Below are 18471 nucleotides of genomic sequence, written 5' to 3'. Positions count from 1 at the left end.
TTGATAGCATACCTTATTGCACAAATACAATTAATGTATTCCTCCCTTTCATTTTTTACACTTGCTTATCAGCGCTGTACTAGCATATGGTGTAACAGAACACACTACTGAGCCTTCGCCCTATAGGAAGACATATAGAATGACTACCACTAACAGGAATAAAGCAGACAACTGGTCCCTTTAGGGCTAGCTTCATCTGTTATACTACCAGATCAAAATGAAAGTTGCAGCTACAGTTTTGTAACAGTAATAACAACACACAACAGTCCTGTGCCTTTGAGGTTAACTACCTAGATGGACTAACCAGTTTTCCTAACCAGCTTTTTTCCTCTTTCTTCCCAACAAGCATCATACCTTTCCCCTGTTTTCAATAATTTTCTCCTGCTTTCTCAATAGTGCAATCAGCATGCACCTCTGAAGATAATCTACAGATCCATTTCATTTAATGGGAAATTCTTTACTGATTCAATACCTACCTTTCTGCAAGACTGTTTATTTCACAAGAGCTCCAAGCAGCCCAGGGAGAATCATAAAACAAACTTTAGAAACACTCCTCATGACACTCCGTTTGGCCCAGGCAGACCAGATACATTGCATGGGCCCACTAACACCAAAAGTCATTTTAACAAGAGGCAGCTTGTATGCAAATTACAGAAGAGGTGGTTTAACCAGAACCACCCAATTAAACACACAAATGAATAAATCACTAATCAGAAAACTGACATTTGAGGAAGGGATAAGACAAGGAAAGAGATCACCACAAGTATATCTGCTTGACTTAGTTTCACGCACACAGAGCAGAGATAGGTGAGTAGCTCTTGGATACTTTACCAGGCTGCTGCAGAAGTGCACAAACGTAACTCTGCCACTGGCCCAAATACCTACTTATTCTCCTCATCTCATGTCTCACAGCCAAATCCTTTAAAGTAGCACCATCCCAACAAGTCATTTCTGTTTGCACTCCTTTACACGTCTCTCTCATTATAAAAGGGAGGGCAGGCATGTTCTTCAGTAATTTTTTTGTAAGGTTTCTTTCTAAAATGCAAAGTGGCAAACTTCCACCAGGATGACGCAACCAAACAAAATAAAACTCCACATAATGTTCCCTACTGCTTAACTCTGTCCTCCTCCAGAGCAGATCACACAGAGCTGCTTATATTAGACCAGCCTATTCCTGGCTCGCATAAGCTGGTTGAACCTGTTTCTGTGATGATGACTACTGTGTAACTTGCAGTATTCAATACCTCATAACGATGAGCTGTCAGCTGTAACATTCAGTATCCCATCTCAGAGGGGAGGGAGAAAAATGCACAGCAGGACATTCCCGGGCACTGGGCAACTAGACTGTGACACAAAAGGAGACAAGGCAAAATCCTCTTTGTAATACTAACATACAAACAGAGTCAAGGTCCCCATACCATGCTGGTGTTTGTAACGCTGTTGCTCACTCGTTGTTTCCCTTTTTTTGTGTGTTGATGACAATCTCAAAGTGGCCAAAAACACTGACAGGCAAACAGCAGTTGCCACAAATATAATGTACGTAAGTGTCTTCAGCAGCACAGAAATCCCACGGATAATTTATATAGCACCTGAGCTCTCAGACACATCTCAAATCACAGGTGAACACAGCAACACTGCATGGCAATGTCTCAGCAAAGTAGGGGATAGCGATCACCCTGCAGGGTGGAAAATAAGATTTCCTACTTTTTTTCCTTTTCTTTTCTCTTCTTCTAAGTGAAGGGTTAATTCTGATGCTGACAGCAGCTACTTTAAAAAATTAGCTTCTTAGATTTGATTTATAGTGTATTCAACAGCTTAGTGGAAAATAAATTAAATTCAATTCAGTATAGTAGGTACAATTAATTGGAGAAAAATAAAATAAAACCTGACTGGTAAATAACCATAGTTTAGCTTTAAGAAAACAGTTAATTTTAGGATCCTTTAAATGCACAGAAATTAGCAAATGTTTCAGTATGCTAATTTTTTTAATTAAAAGATATTTCTGCAGTAAAAGCTCTTTCATATGCACTACTGATTCTTCATCAAACGTTAAGTTTGCAACTTAACACCAGTATAGCCGGTGGCAGCCTGAAGGTTTACCATCTGCTGCCACCCAAAGTCACGGTGGCCACCTTCAGAACATATGCATCAAAGCCCTGAGATAAGAGACTGAAGGAATACTGCAGAAGTCAGCATAAGGGGAAACACAAACCCAGGGGCAGGCAACAGGCAAGTCACCAGGAAAAAAGAACATGGTGAACCGTTAGTCACCCTACAGAGCACCCAACCAAGGTCACGGGGGACACTACTGGAAGAACTAAGAACTGCTCTAAATGCACTGCTCTCTTGCAGATGGCTTTAATATAAACGCAATCCTCCAACGCACTGCAGTCATTTGCTTTCCCCAGTCCCTCTTTCTTTCCTGTTTTTTCCCCCACCCACTATTTAATATTGCTGCTTTTCTAGACTCCACACTTTCAGCACATGGCACAGAACATATCTGTACTGTTTTATTTACTTGAGCAAGGCTTAATACTAATCAAAACAAATACATCAAAACATGTTTGCTTACAAAAATATAGCTTTAAGTTGACTAACACAGGTTAAAAAATAGCTCATGCTTAATCAGATAAAATGGAATAGAATCTCTTACTGCAGTACCAGAAGGGTTTTGAAGATATGCCACAGTTGTGATATTCCTTTAAAACCAGCTCCGTTCTCTCATTAAATTGCTGTTCTACACTGAAAACACATCATGTAATAACGTCACCAGTAGGTCATCTGTTGGCCCTTAATTCCTGATCAAATGCACTCCTATTACAGGGTAGATTCTCTGACAGAAAGTCCTACAAACTCAAAGAGGCATCAGATGATCATGTATGATTTTTTCCTTGCATTTATATCACCGGTTTGAAAATCCTCTGTTACGGATAGTGATGTACAACCAGGAACGAGACAAGTTGCTCACCTGATTCCAAAATGGGGACTTGGGACTTCAAGAAAACCTTAGCAGGGGCTTGTGCACGGCAGGCTGCCAGCACTCAGGCCACAGTTCTGGTGAGGAGGCAGAAGCAGGTGTACAGTTCCCCCTGCCCTCCTCAGCTCTGCCGGCTATCAAGGCTACCAGGATTAAAAGATCTATTTAACACAGATTTATTCTTGTCAGTTTTCAGATTACACTATCCTGATTCTCTCTTGTCTCCCTCTGTCGTTATAAAAAGAGATTACATTTGGCTAATATGTATGAAAGATGCGATTATTGCTTATCCTTGTACCTGAGCAATATGAATTATCTTCAGTTTGCAATTAGTCCTCCTTTCAAACCATTATTCTAAGGAACTTACGGTTTGTGTATTCTATGACCTGCAGTAATAGTGTACTTGAAAGACAAACCCTGCAGCTTTAAAGACTGCAAATACTAAGAAAGCAGTATATATTCAAGTACATGGTTTTAAATACTTTTAGTTGGTCTGTGATAGAGAGGAAAGCCCACGTTCTTAGAGCAAACTAAAAAACAGTCAATAAATGACAAATATTCAGCTAGGAGGTGTATCTGGTGGGTTATAATAGAGAATACAGTTTACAATATGAAATACCAGTCAGCGTCACATACGGAGTATTTGCCTGGCATCGATTATGTTCTAAGCAACTTAGTAACATTTAGGAAGACAAATGTATCTGATTTTAGTTTAAAAGAAAATATCTCAATGAACAATTTACTTCTGGAAGCCAGAATATATACATATAGTTCAGCCTGTCCCAGAAGATTCAATAATTTTACTTTTATTTCGTAAAGGAAAAGGCAAAATCTGCACTATTTTACTCAGCTTTAGGACCGTTTTGTGTCAGATGGAACAAAACATTCACTGAAGTCGAACGAAATTTTAGTGGGGACAGAAACAAGAAAAAGAGAGAGGCTAGGGGTTATAAAATCAAAACACTCCAATATACAAGGTGGTATAAATGGACAAATGGAAACAATTTAGGAAGGCAGGTGGCAGGTGCTTGAGGTGCTTGAGGGTGGGGCCGAAGGGAAAGAACTCCTCCTGGCTGGGAGACACACTGGTTTTAAAGTCAAGCAAGCTTTGTTATTTGGGACTTCAGACCTTACTGTGGCCTCGAAATAATCCTGTAGCAGCATGAAAAGGGAAGCAGTGACCCAAGGAATCATTTTTGCTGATGATTCTGTCATTGATTTGATCTTGTAGGATTTAGGAAGTCACTTAGGAAACTGAAGGGTTATCAAAGTATAAAAGCAGCTCCCAAAAGTTCCATTATTTCTATTAATAGCTACTATTAGTATTCAATTTTGGCTTTTTAAACCATTTTTGCCACATTTTCCAGCATACTATGTTTGGATGAGGAAAACTGGCTAGTTACTCAGAACTAAACTGACATGTGCTCTGCAAGTTTCTCTTTCTAACCATCTTAGTGAAACAACAACGAATGTCTGAACCGAGTCACACTGTTTATCACAGCTACCTTTTCCCCACACCTCTTATGTACATACAGCTGCTCATTCAAATCCACACGATGATCTAAAGAAGCCCAGCAGCATGGACCCGAGAGCCAGGTGAGAGGAAACATCAGCTCCAGTCAACTCAATTTCACAACCACAACGTTCTTTCAGCTCTCCACAAAATAAAATGCCTGATATTTAAGTTTGTGACAAACACTAACAGGACACAGCTCCAGCAGTATTAAATATTCATGCACAGCACACACACTTTCATTAGAAAAAGCCCATTTCTCCTACCCTCTGATTAAACTCCATTAAAACTAACCATAACCTGTTTGAATTCGGTGACAGGTCTGCAGATTACACATGTGAACTCCACATAGATCCCTTGTATTTGTGCTTTTTTGCACTTCTGCTCATCAAGCAGACAAGTAGTAATCACACTTTTTAAATAATTAATAATACTGATTTGGGTGTTATGCACAGTTCTCAGGCCAGTTCATCATAATGTATTAACATCAGCGTTATGACATCTCACGGCAGCACAACAGCCACAAAAAGTAATCTGTAATAAAGATTAACAAAATTGCTTCCCGTTCTTCATAAAAAAGTTATTTACTTCTAGAATCCTCTTCAGAAACCCCCCAAAACAATTTTAGCGAGGCGCTGGTGAGAGGGTGTTATTTCGTACGGTTGCAGATGGTGTAAGAGAGCTTAACAAACAGCACGCTGAACAACAAGCTCCGACGTGCCGACATCTGCGGAGGACTCTGCTCACCGGCGCACCAGCACCGATACACACAATGTGGCTTCATGGGGGACCAGGGGAGGGGAGAGAAAAGACATAAAAGGCCGTCTTTGGTTACAGAGGCATAGTTATTACTTAATGCACTCTGCTTTCAAGATGAATGTTTAAATTGAATGAATCTAAATAACAGAGGGTTCTAAAGAATAAGAAATTGGGTTTGAAACAGCATTGTTAAGGTATCCAGCAGCACCATAACAAAGTGGTTTCTTCAGGGGCCAGTTGTAGCTTCAAAGGAAAGATTTGCCTAGGGCAGAAACTCAGCGTAGAACCTGCAACCCTGATTTTTAATTAGACAAATTCTGAAAGCAAAAATCTTTGGTATTCCAAAAAGAAGTTTTATAGTTTATAAGGCCCATGAACTGATAAAATAATTGATCATTCCTGGTTGGTGATAACCGTAGCTAAAATATTTAGGTATTAGCCCATTTTCAATGTGGTACCTCTGATAACGTTTACGAGAACTATGCTCGCCTATCAGCACCAGCTTAGAGCCCATAGCATTTGTAGGACAAAAGCCACATTTTTAGTTAGATTAAACCTCTGTTTTCAGAAACCTATTCACAGATAGACTCTTCCCTTAATAAACATACAAAATACCTGCAAACACCATCTAGTTAACCTTTGGCACAATGAAGTGAGCAAACAGAGCAGCAGCCAAATTTAAGAAACCTGGTTTCCTCTAACAAAATGCAGGTGCTCTCAGGTCTATTAAAATAGTTGATTTTATACCACAGCTTTTTGCCTGAGAGCAGAAGCAGAAGGGTGAGAGGAGAGGCACTGATACAGGCTCTCTTCTACATATTTTCACAAAATTTTTAGGAATTTTCTAATGCTAAGATCTCTGATTGTCTCAGATTAATCAGAAAAGGGTCAACACAGCAAGTTATTCAGGTGACAAGGAAGATGGAAAAGCAGACCAAGAGGGAAAAGTGGCACCTCTGCACAAACCAGGATAAAATTAAATGTCTAATAATTTTGCCTACCATAAAATAGTTTGAAAAGGCCAGAGTTTCAGGAAGCAACAAGCATTTTATCTGTGAAAAGGAAGCCCATTCGAACTACTTCAAGTGGCTTCAAAAGAAGAACAAAGACTGACATTACGCTAAGCGTAACGCTGGCCCTGGAAATCAGAGTCCATTTCCAAGAACACACTACGTCATACACTTGGCTCCAGGCAGGTTCCTTGCTTTAGAAACCTACACGTCTATTTGGATTTCTCCACGATTTGCGCCTTAGGCTGTATGCAAGTGCAGAAGGAGGCAAAAAGCAGTGATGGTGAGGAAGGAAGCCAGACTGTTTTAAAACAAAGGGAGAGGCATCATCTCTGGCACACAGATACATGTGCACCCTTTTGCTTCATATTCACACGCATTTTGTGTACATACTATAAAACCACATAGAACATGCTCAGAACATTCTGGCTCATACCGATTGAGATCAGCTTTTCATTTGCTTCGCAACGTTGTGAACACTTAAAAACACATGATAAAAGAGAGCACTCTCAGAGTAAGATTAAACACATAATAAGGAGTCTGGAAGCAGGTATGCAGAGTACAAAGATGCCTGAAAGAATATTGCTCCTTTTTCATACAGTAATTAAACATTAACTCTGACCCCTAGGATATTGTTTACACATGAGCATACCAGCTGTCTGCACAGGACTATTCTCTCCAAGCACTCCTCATACACATGTCTCCAACACAAAGACCTTGCATTTCTATCACCACCAGAATCCTGATTCTTCCCAGCTCTGCTTCAAAGCCCTGGATACATCCTGCCAGCATCTGGGACACTTGCTAGCACTGTACATAGAGAAATCTAGGAGATCTGATAACTCCAAGGACTCCAAAAGCTTCATTCCGATCAAGCACCTTCTCCAGTCACTGCTCATTACTTTTATACAAGAACAGAATATACCAGCACAGGCCTGTCTTTGTTCATTTGCAACAGCTCTGCAGCCTCGCATCCTCAGACCGATTCTCAAAGTCCATGCCTACTGCAGCCATCTAGTTAGTGGCTACTAATCCAGCAGATAGGTGTTCTTTCAATCCTAGCTCTTTGATAAATATACAGAGGAGACACTGGCTAAATTCCCGACTTCCAACACAGGAAAGAAGGTACAATGAATATGAAGTCAGAGCTGAGAAATCTTTATGTGCTATGAAAACAACCATAATAATTAATGTATACAGCCTTCCGAGGAGAAGTTATCAACTTATGCACATAATTACAAAAAGAAACAGGCAAAGAAAAACAAAAACAGTCCCACAGCTAGGTGCAGCCTAACAAAAAAAAGAAAGGGAGAAATACGGAACTAAGAGACCAGCTACAGTTTTTCTGAGGCAAGCTCCACAGGAGTCAGTTGACCTGACACTGACTATGCTCAAGCCAGGGACGACATGAGGAATTGCCAAAAGACACAAGGGGAATGGCATGGCAAAAAGGAAATGAGCCTTTACAGTCTGCATAAGACACTGCACCACATGGCAGAACAACGTATCATCTTAAAAGCATTTGGTAAGGTGATAACTAATTAGCATTATCAAACCAATGCAACAAGTCTTCTGGTCTCTTAATTAGGCTAGCAAAAAATCCGTATGGTCCTTTACTGTTTACAGAGGGATATTACCCTGGGATTTTGGTAGACATTATTTGCATGAGTCAAAAATAAGCTTGCCTTTACTGTTGGATCTCTGTCTTGGCTGCAGATTTCAATCAAGGAGAACAAATAGTCCTCCCTCCCCTATTTCAAGTGATAGTTCAAAAGTATGAATTTTTACCCTTCTACCTTTCAAATATCCACCACTTTATTCAACTGAAAACACATCAGCTTGTCCTTACCCCAGCACTGTAACCATGACTTCATTTTCAAAAAACAGGCCTCATCATATTGAATGCCACCAAACATGTACCTTATCCTTTGGCTCAAATATATTTTGCATGACCTTACATGAATTGCTTAGATAAAAGCCTTTTTTCTTCTACTTTTGTTATTTTAAAGTGCAGATGCATTTGAGTCATTTTCCCCTTTTGTTTCATATCCTTAAGATCCACAGCTTCAAAGACAAAATGTCAGCATGCAGTCGATTTATGACTGAACTCTTGAAGAGACACTGAAGAATTACCTTGTCAATCACCCCAAGGACTCTGAAGGCCTTCAGTTCCTCGGCAGGGCTCCTTAGGTTCCAAGAGGGCCTTGAACTTAGTGATCCTGGAGGCTAATGGAAGATATCAAAGATTATACATCAATCAGGGTGGTACTTGAAGGAAGACTGCCTGCTGAAGCAAATGCCAGGCCGAAGGAAACTAAATTTATCATAAATCAGAGAGAGTGAAGATGAAAGGAGAAGTTTTCTGTTTGTCCTTAGTGGAGGAAAAAAAGCAACTTGCAAGTAAATAAAATCAAGATAACACTGAAAAAAATTTTAAAAAGAAAAAATAATTAGTTTATACACTTTCTATGCTTAATGGAACTTGGCAATCAATTGCTGAATTCTCACCCCATCCCAATAATCAATCAAAGCCTTATAGGCATTTTGGATACAAAATAATTCAGAAATCACTGAAGAGGAAAAAATGAATTAGAACCTTAAGTTAGAACATAAAATACAGAATTATAACAGGGCTGTCTTGTTCTCTGGTGAGCTCTAGGAAATCCTTTTAATAACAAGGTACACAACACAAATGATTCTCAAAACTGCCTTAGAAAAAGACAGCAATATATTATTAACATAGAAATTAATGCCATAGCAAGAGAATTTACAGGTGTTGACTATCCAAGTAGTTAATATACATGAATTTTTGTCCACGCTGTGTTTTGTTATTTCTCAGGATGAACTCAAAGCTTGCATGTCAGAGGAGGGAGCAATATCTCAACTGGAAGTTTTCTGGGACAAAGATCTGCCTCTTAAGCATCACATATAATGCTGGCACTTTAACAAACATTTTCAGAAGTTTCCAGTTGCAAACTGAGAGAATTCTTTAGATCCTTCTCCAAAATTTCAGCATGCAGTTTCTGCCAGAACCACAGATCTGAATCTCTTCCTCACAAATATGGTAACTTCATTTGCAAAGGTGCTGAATGCCAAACTTTTTGAACATAACCAGGCCACCCCAAGCCCACTTCTATTGCACTAAGATAAAGAAGATGAAGGTGAAACTCTTTGATTCTTAAATTTCTGAAAGGCAAAAGCTGGTTATCTGATTTGTCAGCATCCTGAGACAATACTTAACAAACATCACACAAAGAAAACTTGCTGGTAAGCAGTTATGTTTGGGATGAAATGCTTAGCGTCAGGGAAAAACAAGATATTTTCCCTCATGAACAGAAATTCTCAGAAAAAAATGAGTATCCTAAACCAAGTATTCCATTTACTCCCCTTCCCCCTCCAACATCTTTACTGCGCTGTCCTCACTGTCCAGAGTACCTTCCTGAAACACTCCCCACCCCTGGTGCCACTCCATATTGCCAGTCCACCATCTTCTCTTCCTCCAAATTCTTTCCTAAAATCAATATTTATTTTAGCATTGCCAGCAAAGTTCAACAGAAAAGGTCAAAAACACATGTTCAAGAAGCATGGAGAAAAGTGTGCTTTTCTTTTGTGTTCACCTTCCGGGGCCTATCTTTCAAAGAGTTTATTATTTATCTTCATTTATCTGTCTGGGTCTTATGCCTTATCATCTGGGTTTTGTCATTAAATGATGCAGAGCAAGAACACTGACAGCACTTAAAAGAAAAGGTATTCACATGAAGAAAAAAAAACCTATATATGAAGCTATTGCTCCAAATTTAATTTAGGTTCCACATTCTAGTGAGCTGTTGGAGGGTCAATGGGGGCTTCTTTTGTTGGGTTGTGTTTTGTTTTAACTGTGTGCAATTTATCTGCAATAGCAAAATATCTGCTTTGAAACAAAGAGTTGTGCACAGTTTACCCATGACAAAATTTCAAAAGTATTCAAAGGAATATATTTAATGAAAGAGAATTTCCCCAAATCCTCTAGACCACTATAAAAGATTTCCACTTCTATCTGCATGCTATAACTTATTAAAATAACTCCTCAAAAATTATGCTGTTAAGATTTTCTTTTAACATTTCAACCATGAGTTAATTTCATAAATCTCTACAGAAGTTAACTGCTGTCTAATAATGCTATAGAATCAGACTTCTGCACCCATCATGTCTGAAGAGCCTGAAATAAAACAGTACATATTTTTGAGTCCTCCTCTAAAATATTCCCACTGATGGCACAGTCAGTAATACTGTGTGCACAGACCGCTTTTTCATATACGCATTCTACATAGTCACTTCTCACCTTAAAACGATTAACAAACACATCCACATCTCCACAGCTTCCATAGCGTCTCCATTTTACCAGTTTCAGGTTATTTTATACTCTTTACAGTACTTTGGTTTCACTGTTGCAAAGTCTAATAGTTGAGCCCAGTGATGGAGAGGCATCACATTCTGTTGTGAAGCAAGCCGGAAGCAAACTCTAAATACCCAGTTCCCAGAACTATAGCAAATAAGCACTATACGAAGCCATCCACTTCTCTGAACAGAGCAAAAATCCAAGCTCAGCATCTAGCCAGTGATAAGAAAAATAACTACAAAACAGCTCTCTCTTGCCAAAACTAGAGGAACAAAAAAGCAAATAGGAAGGAGGTTAACCAAAAGTCAAAGGCTTAATTTGCTTTTAGAACTAAGACCTTTACATTCTACAGAAAGCACCAGACTACCTCTGCCTGTAGAAGGCCTTCAGCAACCTGTCCACATGCTCAGCATACTGCTGAGATATCCCAGGGATCTTCTGTCCCACTGCTGGGACCTATGTATTGTGGAAGTAGTCCCAGACCACACTCTGAGATGCGCAGCTGGAAATTATCTGACTTGGGATCAGCATCAACAATTCCTACAGTTCCTCTCCCACCATCCCTTTTTGTCCAGCCTGAGCTAATTTCAAATGGAAAAGGATGATGCTGATTGTGATACTGCTCACTGCAAAGACGCAGCAGCTTGTGGCCACCACCTGCCTTCTGAAGGCTCTAGTTTTGCAAGCTATATAATGAAATATGGCAATAGCTCTTGCCTCAGCTTTAACATTGGTGCCAGCAGTTGTAAGAGCAGAGGGAGAAAGAATTACACCACCAAAAAACCAAGCAAGAGGAAGAGCTTCTCACATTAACCTCATCTAAGGCAAGAACACCACTGTCCCTAACCTGAAGCTAGGACACAGCTGGGGTCATGCACAGCTGGAATCAGAATCACGTAGGAATGCAGAATGTGATCTGGGAAGCCTTGAGACTGAATTTCTATTTTATGTTGAATTCACATCTCATAGGACAATAGCAGTGTATTTTCTTTAAGCTTTATGTAACTTTCATGCACACTTAATGAGAATTTTAGGAAGTATGATATTTTATGAAAACTGCAAGGGGTGAAGACTGTGCTTTTGCTGCTTGGGCATCAGGCTTGCATGTGACTTTCACTACTAACCTGCTTTGAAAATTGAAAATAATTGTCATTTTAAAAGACAACAGCTTTTATAACAGTGCAAAATGATGCAATTCTGAATATAATAAATTAAGCATAAGTGCAACCAGAAATAGTTTCAAAGAGTGAAACTGATACACATTATAAAAATACCAACAAAGTTAAAAAGCACCCATAGCCTGTATGTGTATCTGTGCTGGGCCTTGCAGCTGACAGCTATGTTAGGCTGCAGCCTTCTGTCAGTCCATCCCATGTCCTCCAAGGCTGTTGCAGCAAGTTCGCACTCGGGCTTGGAGGTGGCTCCGAAGAGCTGCTATTCATAGAAGGTCACAGGAGAAAATACAGCTTGAATAACTGCAAAATGGCCTGCCACCGCTGTTATGCAGTGTTCTCAAGGGTTCGCTGTAAAGAAGGCCCTTGAGGCTGCCATGCCACACCAGAGAAGGAGCAGGAGAGTGTTTGCTGCAGCTTGTTTTTCCAAAAGGAGTGCATCTCTGTTTACAATCTCCAGAACCTGCCTCCACATCTCCTACTCCTATGGGTCATGGCAAAGCTTTTCTCGATGTTTACAAGACCCTGTCAAGTGAGTTCCCAGTTCACGGTCAGGCACAGTTGCGTCAGTTCCCTGTGCTTCTCAGCCTTTAAGAAAACCTCGCTCCATCCTTAAGCCCTCTGCCCACAACCCTTTTTTTTAACAGTGCCAAGAGTTTTCCAAACACATCCTCTTGTGTTTCTCTCTTCACCCTCAGACTTGCCAGCAGTAAGGCGGTTGCTAAGGATGCTATCCTTGAGGGCTACACTGTTAGCTTTTTGCTGAAGGCAAGAAAAGTAACAAATTATTACTGTTCTTTGTTTGGTTTCCATGACATCAAAGACAATTTCTGCTTCTCAGTTTTGAAAGGCCAGGCCTGTGCCTCTAGGGAAATGTAAGTAGTTCTCTGGTCTTCCAAGCAGCCAGGGCCTGGCATTTCTGGCCGTGACAGAACAGCTCGCTTCCCTCTGCCATAGTCTCTGCGATCACCCACTTTGCTTTACTGTCACATGGTGTTCAAGTGGCAAACGGGTGGCTTGGGGTATGTTTATCAGGCACAGTTTTTTGAGACTGCTTCACCTGGCTCAGCACATGGCTGGCAGTCAGAGCTAATGGGACCCCTGAGAGGTTGAGGAGTGCAGGACAGTAGTTGAATCTGCACTTCTGAGCTTACCTCTACCCCAGTGGATTTTCTCCAAAGTGGCTGACCAGAAAGAAGTAAAATATCATGTCTAAGACGGCAAAGTGAGTCCAGTTTGATGGTGGTCACTGTGGTGGTTCCTTGAAGGCCACAAGAGGAAGAGCAAAGCTATCTACACTAGACATGGGTGACAAAACAGTTCTGCCTTGTAACATCAGGTCATGAACAAGAACATTCTGCCTTGAGAGTCCATTCTTGCTTACTGGTCTGACTTCGTCCTCCAGGGTCCAGTCGGTCTGAGCACCCTCACTGCCCATTAAGTTCCCTGCAACGAACCATGCTCCCCACAACAAAACCACACTCTGCCCCTCATAATATAGGCACTAGCACTGCCAGGGCACAGTATTTATCCTTCACTTTCTTGCAAACCAAGTTCAGTCGTATGGTTCCAACTGTACTAGATTACCAGGTGTAACAACACTTGGCCATACTTCTGGTAAAAGCTTCATATGCCTACTAATGCAGTGGTTCTTCTCAGTACCTCCAGCAAGGAAGAAGTAATGGGAAACGCCTTTACAGATCCAAGTGACAAAAAAGGCATTGTACAGTTATTTAAACACACATGCACCTACATATCCTGGCCACGCATCAGCATTTGAACAAAAGATGGTATCAGTCAGCACAACCTACAGTAGTAGGAGGTGCTAGTGGTAACAGACCAGCCTTGCCCCAACATGACCAAAGGCATGTAAATGGCAGCGAGAAAAACCCCAAGCTAATGCAAAGGGAAGGTGCAAAGATGCATACACACTAATCTTGTAACCTACAGACTTCATTTCTTTTGGAGGATCACACAAAGTATCTGTATGATTCCACTAGCGAAAATCCTCCAAGAATCACATTGTGCAGATAAAGGTCATTTCGATGCGCACTTAGCTTTGTCTGCACAGGCTGGAATAATTCACACAAACCCCAAGATAAATTAGTTTAGAGAATAAAGAGGATAAGCAGTAATTAAGGTGCAACAACTTAGGTCTGATCAACAACCACTATGCAGACAGAGTCACATTCCTCACTTTCCTTAAGACACTTTCCTTTCCTGAAAGCCAAAGCACAGAGCATATCAATTCTCAGTGGTTCCTATCGCTATGCTTACAGTAACTTTGACTGATAAGCCCCTCTTCCTATTCATTTTCAGGTAGCAACTCAGAGACAATTGGTCCCCATCACAGCCATTATGACCCATCAGAGCCATCTGTCCCTGATGCCAGCAAATTCCAAAACTCTAAGATAAAAGTCAAGTTTCTATGTCACGAAGACCAGCAAAAAAAAAAAAAAGGAATTAAAATACATGTACAAACTTGGTAAAAATAAAGCCATGTGGCAGAAATCTTGCTTTTTTTATAAAAAGGAAATTAAGCCAAGGGCAAGATTTTGCTTGTGCAAGGCAAGATTTGCCCTAACTTGTCAATTTTGGGTTTCTATACAGGAGAATGGTCTTCTATTCTCACCATTCTGGGGGGGTGAGGGGTGTCTCATCCCAATTAATCTGCTTTCCTGTCAATCTGCAAAGAAGGCATGTGCCATATTCAGTACAGCCTAAGAGAAGAAATACTTTACCTCTCAAATTCACATACAGAAACACAACCTATTTCTTCCTCTTTCCCAACCGCAATTAGTTTTTAAATTTATAAAAAAGCAAAAATAGGTTGTTCATGGTTTTTTTCTTGTTCTGTGGTTTCCAAACATACGAAGGTTTTCATTCAATATAGATTCTTCCCCATTTTCAGGGGCGCTTGACCCAAAGAAAGGCTACCTACTAGGAGTTCATATCAGTCCAAAGTACTGCATTGTTCAAAGTACAATTCATAGCAACAGCAAGACTCCAAGTCTCACAAAATACATCTCATTTGGAACATCCTCAAAAATGTGCTTGTGGGCTCTCCTCATAGAAAAAGCTACCCTTTAAAATCAGTGATTTTGCTTTTTTAATTTACTTATTAGTTGGATTTTATAAAGCTTCACATTTTAGCAGGAGTGATCTCCTTAAAGCACTCTTAGATCTGTGCAAAATAAGGAGCAACAATCTTCTGCCCTTTCTGTCCTTAGCTGGTACAAATGTAGACAGACAGGAAGTTGGGAACTTTTATATTTACTACAAGAGAGCAGTCATTGACAACCACATACAGTTTAGCAAGACTGCAATAAAAATCCAAAGAACAGATAAGTCCCAAAGGAACTGGATGAGGAAGGGCAAAGTAGAAATTTATTGAGGGTGCCTTGGAACAAGCTTTGTTTGTCTTTTGTACAACTAAAGATAAGGATGTTGCTGCTTAAGAAAGTGGGGATTGCTTCTGAAACTCCTCAAAAATCAAGAAGCTGCTGATCACTCAAATGCAAACAAGATAGATATTTGAAGGGATCAGGAAGACTCTTTGCTCAATTAAGCATTTATTTAGTGAGAAATTCATCTCTCCCCACCCCCAAGTGAGCTTCCCTCAGTTCTGATATACCATTATCAACAAGGCTAAAGCAACCAATAGCCCTTCCACTTGCTGCAGGACCAAGCAATATTCTCATGGGGAAATCAAAAGAAATGTTAAGTTCTAGTGGGAGTTTTTTGTTTTACCTTTCAATTCTTTAGCATTACTAAAATGCTTACATCATCAACTGCAGACTAGAAGGAAAGCATGCTAAAAACACAGGCCTGGATTAAATCAAGCACTCTTCGTAATGCTATGAAATGCTGTGAAATGAAACCAACTAGCAACTTAATAGAAGTGCAATATCAAAATACTGTTCAGGCCTGCTGTAAGAGAGAATTCTACCTATTTTTAAACACCAAGCTTGAATTCACTCTGCTAAAAGATAGAGCAATTTAATTATATCAAATTCTGGCTCAGGAAAAAAATTAAAACCTACCACAGAAATGGATGCATCTTCAGAGGGTTTATGGTAGAGACTGGAAATTTTTTCAGCACGCATAAGGTATTCTGCGGTCTTCTTTTTCACTGCTTCTCGACGAGTTGGACTTGATTCACCTCAAAAGAGGAAGAAAACATTACTTTTTTTCTATATAGAGAGAGGTACTAAGTAATCGCAGCACGTGACTGCTTTGATTTTACCTCTTTGATATACTTTGGATTATTCATGTTTATCATAACCAAACCTACAAATATGCATGTTATAGAGTCATACAACTTTGAAATATGTAAGATATATGAAAGATATACGAAAAATAAAATTTAAATCTTGTTATAGACTAAGGTAAATACAAATACTTACCTCATTTTCTGCCATCTGGTATATGTTCCTGTGATAACAAAAGAAAGAACTGAAACAAACTACTGATGTATCCAAAAATAAAATTAATTACGGAAGATACAGCAAGGAACTTACAAAAAAAACAATGAATAATCTTGTTTTTTCCCATATTTCTAACATGAACTTCCCTACCAATAAAGGAAAGTCTGAAATACTATCAATAGCCAAAGGCAACACCAGAGAGACCAAGACCTCTCCCTCACAGCTTTCTGATGCTGGCTGCTCCTTTCCTGCCTGGCCCAGGGTGACATACAAAGAGAAGAAGTGCTCACACCAACGACTTCACTTCCCTGATGGCTGAACATCCTCTATGTTATGCTTAATCTATCCAAACGTTTGCAAGAGATGAAAACACTGTAGTACAGTGCAAATTCTATGCTTACTCTAAATCTTAGAATTTATGTTCAGGCACTCACATTGTGAGCAGCATATGGTTAAAACAGCTGTTCATTCTCCATTTGTGATGAAAAAAGACATAGTCAGTCAACGGCCAAGCAAAGATAAAAAGATTGTGAGCCACAATTGTTACTGTAAAGAATTCAAAACACTGTGCCGAACATTACTGAGACACACCTATCCTAGAATTCAGAGCCACGGCGGAGATTTTGTATGGCACCAACAGCCCCTTCCAGTCTTCAAGAGCCATCACAGACTTGGAGAAATACAGCCTGGGCTGTCATAGGTTTCTGAACCAAGAGGTGTAACCCAGCACTTCTCACAAACTTATGCTCAAACAAGTAGCTACATCTCTGTGACTGTAAGGATATCTAACAGCTATTCAACATAAAAGACAAGGCAAGGAACAGGAGAGGTAATAAATTAAACACACAGATACACAAATCCTAACACACAGCAGATAACAACAGAGACAGTAACAAAGACTAGAACTCATAAGACATTGATCGATGGGCCATTACAGGAACCACTGTGTGTAACCTTGAAGAAGTTCAACCAGAAACTTTGGAACCGACAAGACAAAAACAAAATTATTGTGCGTTACCAGAATGAGTCTAATAGGAAAGAGCAAATTTCTTGTGGGATGCCTGAGGGGGACTGAGGGACAGTGTAAAACTTATTGTGGGATGCTTTCAGCATTGTGGGAACACGCAAAACATCGTGAGATGTTTAGTGGAAAGAGGAAAGGTGGGGAGAGAGGGGTCAAGGTGGCTCAGGGTGGAACAAGCATGTGAAAAGGACGGGTGGGAATTAAATGGCCCAATTTTTTGTAAGAAAGCTGCTGGTCCGTACACGTGTCTGCTGAGCCCTGCACCTGACCACCACAACCTGTCTCATCTTCCTAGTAAACTCTATTCCTCACTGTTTTCTGTATGAGTGTGCTCTTTATTCTCTGTGTGTATTACACACTACTAGAGTTCAAGCCAAGCTAGCAGGCAAGCAGGAGAAAACATCCGAGAGCTGGACACTGGAGAGAGCAGCAGTCTGGGAACCAATTACCAAAGAGACATGAGCAGGGGGTCTTTCCCTAAGCAGCAGCGCTTAGAAAGAGGGTGGGGGCTGTTCATGCTGTCCATATTTATGCAGTTGTCTGTAAAGGCACTATCTTTCCGTCCATGTTGCTCTTCTTGTGGTTAGTCACACGCATGTGTGTGTGCACATGCACGCACCTCTCAGGAATTTGGTGGGACAGAAAAGGCACAAGGGGCAACCCCAATCCTCCAGTTGGCCTCATTTGGGTGAAGACTGAATGTGCTATTGAAATAAGGGAGAAGGAGCAAGCTGTCCGGCTGTTCAATTGTCCCAAAACACTTTTAAGATGGGGAAATGTATGCCTGAATGAGGAAGGTGGGCCCCAGTGTTGCTTCTTCTGACATAGTTTTTCATTATTGTGCCACAACAAAAGTATGAGGTCTCTCTAGAAAGTTCAGGGAACAAGACAGAAAGTTCCTCTATCGCAGACTCCCCTGCACATGAAGGAATGAATCATCGCCCTTGCTGTAAGCAATCCTTAGACTCAGAGAGTAAGCAGCCTATGAAACACAGAGTGATCAAGGCAGAGGCTCTTTTCCATATCACATTTTCATGGTCTAGTCCTAGTCATTTTGACTCTGTTAAAATAAGTCTCTTCCCCAATAATGACTACAAATGACCTAAACACACAGGACTGCCACACAAGGACTCCATTGAGAATAAGTAGAAGAGACTGAAGATCTCTTCCGAGCTCTGCTGAAAGCAATTTATTGCAAATCTTACTATCCA

The 18471-nt window shown here is 40.3% G+C and overlaps 1 protein-coding gene across 4 annotated transcripts in view; it reads right to left on the bottom strand.

The window, feature by feature from the left end:
• Positions 1-18471, bottom strand: part of RPS6KC1 (ribosomal protein S6 kinase C1) — an 88106-nt gene that overhangs the window by 33403 nt on the left and 36232 nt on the right. For all 4 annotated transcript variants that reach the window (XM_026110612.2, XM_026110614.2, XM_026110616.2 and 1 more), the window contains 2 exons: positions 15853-15971; positions 8393-8485 (listed from right to left, as the gene is read on the bottom strand). In XM_026110612.2, the coding sequence (XP_025966397.1) occupies positions 8393-8485; positions 15853-15971 (212 nt within the window). The remainder of the gene's footprint in view (positions 1-8392; positions 8486-15852; positions 15972-18471) is intronic.

This window comes from Dromaius novaehollandiae, chromosome 3, assembly GCF_036370855.1.
Source record: "Dromaius novaehollandiae isolate bDroNov1 chromosome 3, bDroNov1.hap1, whole genome shotgun sequence".
In the NCBI taxonomy this organism is placed as follows: Eukaryota; Metazoa; Chordata; class Aves; order Casuariiformes; family Dromaiidae; genus Dromaius; species Dromaius novaehollandiae.
Note: the sequence above shows the minus strand (reverse complement) of the source record. Positions and strands in the feature narration are given on the sequence as shown.